This window comes from Trichechus manatus, unplaced genomic scaffold (assembly GCF_000243295.1).
Source record: "Trichechus manatus latirostris isolate Lorelei unplaced genomic scaffold, TriManLat1.0 scaffold00061, whole genome shotgun sequence".
Classification (NCBI taxonomy): domain Eukaryota; kingdom Metazoa; phylum Chordata; class Mammalia; order Sirenia; family Trichechidae; genus Trichechus; species Trichechus manatus.
The window spans coordinates 5798857-5808797 of record NW_004443997.1 but is presented as its reverse complement, the minus strand read 5'-3'; the positions used below and the strand labels follow the sequence as shown (position 1 = coordinate 5808797).

At 45.6% G+C, this 9941-nt stretch overlaps 2 protein-coding genes across 2 annotated transcripts in view; one reads left to right on the top strand and one right to left on the bottom strand.

Annotated features, from left to right (window-relative positions):
- Positions 1-5110, top strand: part of SIRT4 (sirtuin 4) — a 22652-nt gene extending 17542 nt beyond the window's left edge. Inside the window, exon 5 of the transcript XR_002824524.1 lies at positions 5096-5110. The gene's annotated coding sequence lies outside the window, so the exon portion shown is untranslated. The remainder of the gene's footprint in view (positions 1-5095) is intronic.
- On the bottom strand, positions 2826-9544 carry PLA2G1B (phospholipase A2 group IB). Its single transcript, XM_004379018.2, has 4 exons — positions 9511-9544; positions 5125-5275; positions 4461-4588; positions 2826-3227 (listed from the first exon to the last, which is right to left on the bottom strand). The coding sequence occupies exons 1-4, from the start codon at positions 9542-9544 to the stop codon at positions 3106-3108; spliced, it is 435 nt and encodes a 144-aa protein (XP_004379075.1). The 3' UTR covers positions 2826-3105.
- Between the last annotated feature and the right edge of the window lie 397 nt (positions 9545-9941).

Below are 9941 nucleotides of genomic sequence, written 5' to 3'. Positions count from 1 at the left end.
CGGGCCACACCCCCAAGGAGACTCCCTTTCATCTGATTGGCTACTCACAGTATATCCAATCATGGGAGTGATTACATTAAAACACGGAGAATCATGGCCCAGCCAAGCTGACACACAGTCTTAACCATCACAGTATCCCAAGCACTATACAAAGCATTTTATAACACATCAGCTCACCTAAGAATTAACTCCACAGGAGATGCCTGGGCATGCATATGGGTTACTCTCTTGAGTGTTGACTTTTTCTGAGAGGATTGAAAGAAGGACCGATAGGAAGTTCAACACTCCTAGGTAGGGTCTCAGATAGCCCAGGACTGAGAGGGTTTCTTGGGATGTGGGACCGTTAGTGCTAAAACCAGGATGAGTTGGTTACACCCTGCTCTTAGGAACAGCAGAGGCTGCCACGAGATATAATAGTTGATTTCAGATATATTATCCTTGTTGAGATTCCAGATGGTGCTGTGAGATCCAATATTTTTTATTTCTTAATTTTTATGTCACAAAAGATAAATTCCACTTTGTCTTAATTTTCTAGTGCTGCTGTAACAAATACCACAAGTGGATGGCTTTAACAAACAGTTTATTCTGTCACAGTCTAGTAGACTAGAAGTCCAAATTCAGGGCATCAGCTCCAGGGGAAGGCTTTCTCTGTTGGCTCTGGAGGAAGATTCTTGTCATCAATCTTCCCCTGGACTAGGAGCTTCTCCTCGCAGGAACCCTGGGTCCAAAGGACGTGCTCTGCTCTGCCCATTGCTTTCTTGGTGGTATGAGGTTCCCCCCCCCATCTACTCACTTCCCTTTCCTTTTATCTCTTGTAAGATAAAAGGTGGTGCAGGCCACACCCTAAGGAAACTCCCTTTACATTGGATCAGGGATGTGACCTTAGTAAGGGAGTTACAATCCCACCCTAATCCTCTTTAACAAAAAATTACAATCACAAAATGGAGGACAACCACACAATACTGGGGATCATGATCTAACCAAGTTGACACATATTTCTGGGGGACACAATTCAATCCGTAACACACTTCATGAAGGAAAAAATAAAATTAATCCAAGAAAAAATAAAATTAATCCACAGTGCTAGGCACTGTGAGGATATTGTGGCTGCTGGGATGCAATTTGGCTTCAAATTACTCTCAGTTCAGCTTACTGGTTTTTTTCTTCTCTTCAATTTATTAGAAAAGGAACATAGCATGGAATTGAAATGCAGGGTATAGACAAATTGAATTTCAATCCCTGCCTTGCTACTTACTAGTTAGCAAGTTATCTTCATTCTCTTTCTCTAAAAATGGGGTTAATAGTAGCTATTGCACTAGGTTGTTGTGAAGATTAAACAAGGTGTGTGAAGCTCATAGCCCAGTTGCTAGCAGAGTAAGCAAATGTCAGTCATTATTATTAGGATATGGGAGAAGGGTGGAAGGGGAAGCCATCAGATCGACATAACATTTGTCCACTACTGTTGTTAGGTGCTGTTGAATCAGTTCCAACTCAAAGCGACCCTATGTACAACAGAATGAAACACTGCCCGGTCCTGTGCTATCCTCACAATTGTTGCTGTGCTTGAGCCCATTGTAGCAACCACTGTGTCAATCCATGTTGTTGAGGGTCTTCTTCTTTTTCACTGACGCTTTACTTTACCAAGCATGATGCCCTTCTCTAGGGACTGATTCCTCCTGATAACATGTTCAAAGCATGTGAGATGCAATCTTGTCATCCTTGCTTCTGAGGAGCATTTTGGTTGTACTTCTTCCAAGACAGATTTGTTCATTCTTTTAGAAGTCCATGGTATATTCAATATTTTTCGTCACCACCACAATTCAGAGGTGTCCCCAGAATAAAAGCAATGGCAGGAGTAACAAGCCAGAACTGGCAGGGGGAGCTGTGAGCGGAGGGGTGTCTGTGTGTGTGTGTCTGTGTGTGTGTGTGAGTGACCAGGGGAGGGGCGCGCACAGCAGGGAAGTCCACCCTCTTTTCACACTTGAGCTACCCACTCTGTTCTTCCTGTGGGATTATGGCTCAGGACAAGAGGCAGCCAAGATCCCAGGAAGCTGTGCACTGAGAAACCGCCTCCTCCGCCCCAGGGGGATGCCACGTGGAGCGACCGTCACACCGGCCACTGCGTCTGTGCCCATGAGAGAGGGGGAGGGCCTGGCCGGGAGGCGTGGGGGTAGGCCGGAGGTTGGGCCATTATTCACCAATAGAAAGTAGGAACCAAGCGGCTTGTGTCCACAAATTAACCAATCACATTTTTTACTCCGAAATCCCTCTGGCTTTGGAGTAGGGCCGGCAGATTGACGGGGTGGGCGGGTTGGATCACATGATCCAAAAAGATAAATAAGGCCACGTGGTTTTTCCTGGGGTGCCCCAAACTGCTGGGCCGCAGTGTACTTCCCTTGAACAATTATTGAATGAACGTATGTGAAATTCTAGGCACTGTGAGGATATTGCGGCTACTTAGATGCAATCCTGGCTTCAAGTTACTTTCAATTCAGTTTATGGAGTCCCTGGGTGACCCAAAGACAGGCCTGGCCATCTGCTTCCAAAGGATTACAGCCTTGAAAACCCTGTGGAGCAGTTCTACTCTGCACACATGGGGTTGCCATGAGTCAGAGTTGACTAGATGGCAACTGACAACAATTATTATCTTGAAAGGATGCCAGTGTGACAAACCAATACCCAAACCCCTTGGCATTGAGAGGATTCCGACTCATAGTGACCCTATAGGACAGGGTGGAACTGCCCCATCGGGTTTCTTAGGAACGGCTGGTGGATTTGAACTGCTGACTTTTTGGTTAGCAGCCAAGCTGTTAACCACTGTACCACCAGAGCTCCATTGGACATACCTGGTCAAATCCTGACTTCACCATCTGTGTGATCTTAGGCAAGTGACAACTTCTCTGAGTTTTTAGTTCCTCGCCCATAAAATGGGGGCAATAATATCAGTAATTGATGAACTGATAATATCATCAGTCTCACAGAGCTGATTTGACTATGTTCTATAGACAGAAAAACAGTCTGCAAACATGAGGTCTTTCAACAAGGTGCTTTAATGGAGAGCAAAGTGTAAGTGAAGGCAACAAGAAGACTTTTCAGAGGCGACACTCAGCTCTGACAGTACTTGGAGTCCAAGTTTTTGTATTCCTTGTTATATGGGGCCTTTGAAAAGCAGATGGCAGCATTGCGGTCACAGTTGCAGAGGAAAGCCTCACATTCTTTGTTGCTGCCTGGAGAGGGGCGAGAGGAGAGGACTGAGCAAAGGCAGACCCTGGGTTTAACAGCCCAGGGGCAGAAAGGCAAAAATTTAGGGTTAAATGAGATAGATCTGATATTCACCATGAGTATCATGTAGAGCTCACCTTGAGCTCTACATAGTGATTAAGACCAGAGCCTTTGAAATCAGATGCAGCTGGGTTCAAATGCCAGCCCTGCCACTTATAAACTGTGTGGTTTTGGGCAAGTGACTATCTTTGAGCCTCAGCTTCCTCACCTGTAAAATGGGCATAATAAAACCTATCTTGTATACATGATTAGCTCCGTACCTGGCGTGTAATAAGGGCCTAATAAATGCTAGCTCTCAGCAATTTTTATTAAATAAGGAAGCATGGCAGTTAAGAGCAGAGATTTGGAGTCATACAGACCTATGATCAAAAACCAGACACCACCACTGGAATGATTTGGAAAAGGATAGGGAGAATGGTTGCACAACTTGAAGAATGTAAACAGTATCGTTGAATTGTACATGTAGAAATTGGTGAGATGGTGTTATGGACTGAATTGTGTCCCCCAAAAAATATGTATTGTATCATTCTAGCCTCTATGCCTATGGTTATAAGGAATGGATTGTCTTTGTTATGTGAATGAGGGAGGATTAGTGTAGGGTGCATTTTGAGTCAATCTCTTTTGAGATACAGAAGAGATTAAACAAGCAAGTAAGAGAAGTGGAGATGGGTGAAGAGAGATGCCAAGACACATGAAGATTGCCCAGGAGCAGAAGCTCAGAAGAGACAAGGACCTTCCTCTAGAGCCGACAGAGAGAAAGTCTTCCCCTAGAGCCAGCACCCTAACTTCAAAGTCCTAGCCTCCTAAATTGTGAGGAAATAAATTTCTGTTTGTTAAAGCCACCCACTTGTGGTATTTCTGTTATAGCAGCGCTAGATAGCTAGCACAGATGGCATGTTTTGTTACATGTATTTTCGCCACAATAAAAAAAAATAACAAACACCACCACATATGAGCTACCTTAGGACAAATGACTCAGTCTTCTGAGCCTGAGTTTTCTCCTCTGTACAATGGAGATAATAATAGGCCCTATCTCCTAGAGTTGTTGTAAGGATTGAAGAAGAAAGACACTGCCCGGCACTAAGACAGGGATCAATAGATAGTGGCTATTATTACTCTTATCTCCTCCCCCCAACACATACACTGAGGGTCTAGAGGCTGATGAGGGCTCAACCTACTGTTACAAATGATTTCAGAGCCGGAGCATGTGTATGAGTAGATATTGGTGTAGGGGTTGTCCATGAGGAATGTACAGCTTTTCAGGTTCTTGACCTGACCGTAGCAGTTGTCGTGTATCTGGCAGCACCTGGAGGGGGTGGGGAAAAGAACTGAGACAGAAGCTTAGGGCCAGAACAACAGGTCCTGCTCTCTCTCAGGACCAGGCAGAGGTGACTCTGCTGAGATGCTCCGAGACAGATGGTTCTGTGGCTTGAAAAAATCTAAGTCCTTTTAGCATATGTTTGTTGAAAGTTATTTTAAAATGGTCGCAGGAATCCAGTAGAAAACCATATATTCTGAAGATGCAGTGATAGTTTTAACCACAGCTAGAAGACGCTTGGATTGCTGCTGCGGTTGTGTGTTGTGGTTCTCTGCCGCTAGGGAGCAGCATGATCCATCGCCGACGTTCCTTCTGTCTTCCATCTAATAGAAGCATTGGATACAGGGTCCCCTTGCAACATATTTCTTTATGTGGCAAGAGGTGGAAATATGTTATCCTTAGCAAGTATGCAAATCCCCTTCTTGTGCTTCTCTTTGGTGCAACGTGAGATTCTTGGCTTGTGCCCATCCGCTACCCCACCCCTCACCTCAACAGACTCTCCAGTTTCCCTCCAGATGACTCACCTGTCCAGTTCATCCACCGGGGTGCCTGATCCGCCGAGGCCACAGAAGCAGCCGTAGTTGTTGTACTCTTTCAAGGGATCACTGTCGGGGATCACGCACTTGATCATGCTGCGGAACTGCCATACTGCCCTTGGGCTCACGGCAGCACCCACTGCAAGGAGAGACACAGCCAGAGTTCAAGTCTGGCCTGGCTGACTCTGCCAGTGCCCTGTGGGCCCACACTGCCTGCTCTCTCAAGCCTCTTGCTGTCCCCTTGCCAGCTGTCTCCTTGGAAAAGAGTTGGCCACAAGGAACCTGGTAAAGTGAGTTTTTTTTTTTTTTAATGAGAATATTTTAAAATATTTTTAATGAGATAAAATTCACATAACTTACCATTTTGACTATTTTAAAGTGTAAAATTCTGCGGGCATATTCACGGAGTTGTACAATCGTCACCACAGAACCCATTGCGGTAGAGTTGATTCTGACTCATAGACCCTATAGGACAGAGTAAAACTGCCCCATAGGGTTTCCAAGGAGCACCTGGTGGATTCAAACTGCCGAGGTTTTGATTAGCAGCCGAACCCTTAACCACTATGCCACAAGGGTTTCCACTGCCACCACAGTCAATTTTAAAATATATTCACCAGTTCATAAAGAAATCTCATACCCTGTAGCTATCGCCCTCCCAAAACTCCTTCCCCCCAGCCCTAGGCAACCACTAATCTACTTTCTGTCTCTATGGATGTGCCTCCTGTGGACATTTTATATAAATTGAATCATACAATATGTGGCCTTTTGTGTCTGGCTTCTTTCACTTAGAATAACGTTTTCTGGGTTCATCCATGTTGTAGCATGCATCAGTACTTTATTATTATGGTAAAATAATATTCCATTGTATGGATATACCACATTTTGTTTATCTATCCATCTGTTGATGGACATTTGGATTGTTTCTGCTTTGGGGCTATTGTGAATAGTGCTGCTGTGAACATCCATGTACTAATTTTTGTGTGAATGTATGTTTTCAATAGGGATGGGTTGCTATGAGTTGGAATCGACTTGACAGCAACGAATTTTGTTTTTTATTCATTCATTTATCCAGCAAATATTTATTGAGCACCTACCGTGTGCCAGGTACTGCCCTGAGAGCTAGAGATAAAGCTGCTTAAAAATTAGACAAAAATCTCTAATCTCATGGAGCTTACGTCTCACGGTAATAAATTGAGGTACAGCCATACAGTGGAATACTGTGCAGCCATTAAAATGAATGAAGCAGGTGTCCCTGTCCTGATATGGAATGATCTTCAAGACAAAGTGAAAAGGCAAGGCAGAACTGTGTGTACCTCCTGCTGCCATTTGTGGGGAAAGTATCTAAAATGTAGATTAGTAAATATATCTGGAGAGAAATAAGAAAGTTGGTAATCATGGTTGCCTCTGGGGAAGAGCATCCGGTCAACAGGGAAGAGGGAGCAGAGGAGAAAGGAGATCTTGAAGGAGCCAGAGAAGGAGTAGCTGGAGAGATAGGAGGGAAGCCAGAACGATGAGCTACGATAGACACATCCAAACTCCCTGAGGGACCAAATTACTGGGCTGAGGGCTGGAGACCTTGGTCTTGGGGAACATCTAGTTCAATTGGCATAACACAGTTTAGAAAGAAAATGTTCTGCATACTACTTTGGTGAGTAGTGTCTGGGGTCTTAAAAGCTTGTGAGCAGCCATCTAAGATGCTCCACTGGTCTCACCCCATCTGGAGCAAGAGAGAATGAAGAAAACAAAAGACACAAAGGAAAGATTAGTCCAAAGGACTAATGGATCACAACTACCATAGCCTCCACCAGACTGAGTCCAGCACAGCTAGATGGTGCCCAGCTACCACCACAAACTGCTCTGACAGGGATCACAATACAGGGTCCCGGACAGAGCTGGAGAGAAATGTAGAACAAAATTCTAACTCTCTCTCTCTCTCTCTCTCTCTCTCTCACACACACACACACACACACACACACACACGATCAGACTTACTGGCCTGACAGACTGGAGAAACCCTGAGAGTGAAACCCTGAGAGTATGGCCCCTGGACACCATTTTAACTCAGTAATGAAGTCACTCTGGAGGTTCACCCTTCAGCCAAAGTTTAGACAGGCCCATAAAACAAAACGAGATTAAAGGGGCACACCAGCTCAGGGGCAGTGACGAGAAGGCAGGAGGGGACAGGAAAGCTGGTAAGGGGGAACCCAAAGTCGAGAAGGGGAGAGTGTTGACATGTCATGGGGGTGGCAACCAATGTCATAAAACAATATGTGTATTAATTGTTTAATGAGAAACTAATTTGCTCTGTAAACCTTCATCTAAAATACAATCAAAAAAAGAAGAAGAAGGATGAGCTATCAGGAGAGGTGAGAGATAAGCAAAAAGTGTGTTCTTGAATAGGAGACTGGTTCCCTAGGAGCTCAGAAAATTACCAAGGGAGGGAAATCAGTAGTCCATTCCAAGGCTAGGTCCAGGTGGTTCTCCTCACTGTAACTGAAACCTGGTCATCACCCATAGGCCCCCCCAGCCCCAGCAGTCCCACATCCATTCAGCAGCCCCTCCTCTGGTTTCTCCCTTCAGTGTGTCTCTCTGTCAGCTCATCTCCTCATTCCCACTGCCTCCATCCCTGCCCAAGCCACCACCATATCTTGCCTCCATGGTGACAGAAGACTTTTTTTTTTTTAATTGTTGTGCTTCAAGTGAAAGTTTACAATTCAAGTTAGTCTCTCATACAAAAATTTATATACACATTGTTCTGTAACCCTAGTTGCTCTTCCTGTACTGTGACAACACACTCTTTCTTTCCCTCTCTGCCTTCTCATCTTACCCGTGGACAGGAGCTGCCCGTTTAGTCTTGTGTATCTATTTGAGCTAAGAAGCACACTCTTCACGAGTATCATTTTATGTCCCATAGTCCAGTCTAATCTTCTGAAGCTTGGTCTCGGGAATGGTTTTAGTTTTGGGCTAACAGAGAGACAGAGAGTCCGGAGGTCAAGTCTTCCGAGGTCCCTCCAGTCTCAATCAAACCATTAAGTCTGGTCTTTTTACTAGAATTTGAGTTCTGCACCCCACTTTTCTCCTGCTCCATCAGGGACTTTCTGTTGTGTTCTCTGTCAGGGCGGTCATTGGTGGTAGCCGGGCACCATCTAGTTCTTCTGGTCTCAAGCTGATGGAGTCTCTGGTTTATGTGGCCCTTTATCTGTCTCTTGAGCTAATACTTTCTTTGTGTCTATGGTATTCTTCATTATTCTTACTCCAGGTGGGTTGGGACCAACTGATGCATCTTAGATGGCCACTCACTAGCTTTTAAGACCCCAGATGTCACTCACCAAGGTGGGATGCAGAACATTTTCTTAATAAACTTTGTTACGCCAATTGACCTAGATGTCCCCTGAAACCATGGTCCCCTGGCCCCTGCCCCTGCTACTCTGTCCTTTGAAGTATTTGGTTGTATTCAGGAAACTTCTTGGCTTTGGTTTAGTCCCGTTGTGCTGACTTCCTCTGTAGTGTATGGCAGTAGACTCTTAACTGGTCACCCAGCACCCACGCTCACCGCCTTTTGATCTACTACGCATAAGTTGCCAGACTTCTTTTTTTAATTAAAGTTGAATCTTGTTATTTCCCTTTACGACCCTTCAGTGGATGCCCCCTGCACTTTGAATAAAATCCAAATTCCTTATTCCGTTCAAGAAGGCCCTTGAGATCTGGCCTTTGCCCATTTCTCCTATTTCATCTCACACCACCCTCCTCCCACTCACTTCAGTACAGTCAAGTAGCCTCCTTTCTGGTGTGTGCATGGGTGGGTGTTTGTACTCACTCTTGGGCAGGGAGGCTGGCATCTGCATCTCTGAGTCTTTGGTCTCAACCCACAGGAGCCAGACAGCCTGGAGACCTCCCTCAATGTTGAATGAATGAACAATGAATGAATGAGGTTGGACTTGAATTCCAATGTGTCTGATGCCACTAATTCATTCAACAAAGGGTGCAAATAGCTCTATCCCTCCTCTTGTGGAGCCCATGGTTCCTTTCTTCCTTTTGGGTAGAAGAATATGGATAACAGATACGGAAGATAAGAATTATAGGCAGAGGTAGGTGCTGGGGGGACGCTATGCCAGGGCAATATGTAGGGAGGGAAAGGCAAAGTGGCTCTCTCAGCTCGGGTGGTCAGAGTAGGCCTTTCTCAGATGGGTCATCATGGGGGCAGGGGATTTGAGGAAAGACGGGGGAACCCCAAAATGGGGTTCTTAAGCCCTATGGGAAGCCCCAGATGAAGACTCCAGATCTGGCCAGCCCTGTCTACTGTGACCTGTGGCCCCCGTTCCAGAGAAGTGAAACCTTAGTGAGTGGAGAGGGTAGAGCTGGGAAGGTGCCTACCTGTGAGCAGAGCAGCCAGCACAAGGAGCTTCATCCTGTTGTCAGGGAGGTGAGTGGGAGAATGAACTGAAGGGGCCAGCAGCCTTCCTCCTTATAGCTTCCTGCTGCCCCCAAGATAAGGCTGTAGTGTTTGCTTTGCTCCCAGCCAGCTCAGGGTTGGCCTTGATTCTGTTGCTGTCATAACTGACCAACTTGCCAGCAAGAGGTCATTGGAAGCAGTGTGCACATTTGTCTTTAGCACCTTTTAATTACAGAGAGTTTGCAGGTCTTGGAATCTTGACCCTCACACCCTACCTCCTTGGACCCAGCCCAGCTTCATCACTGGGTGGCAAGGCTGCCAACTCCATTGGATGACCAGGAGAAGAGGGACAAGAAGGAAATGACTGGTACCTCTATGTCTCCTCATGTGCCTGGGTCTGTGCTGTGTGCCT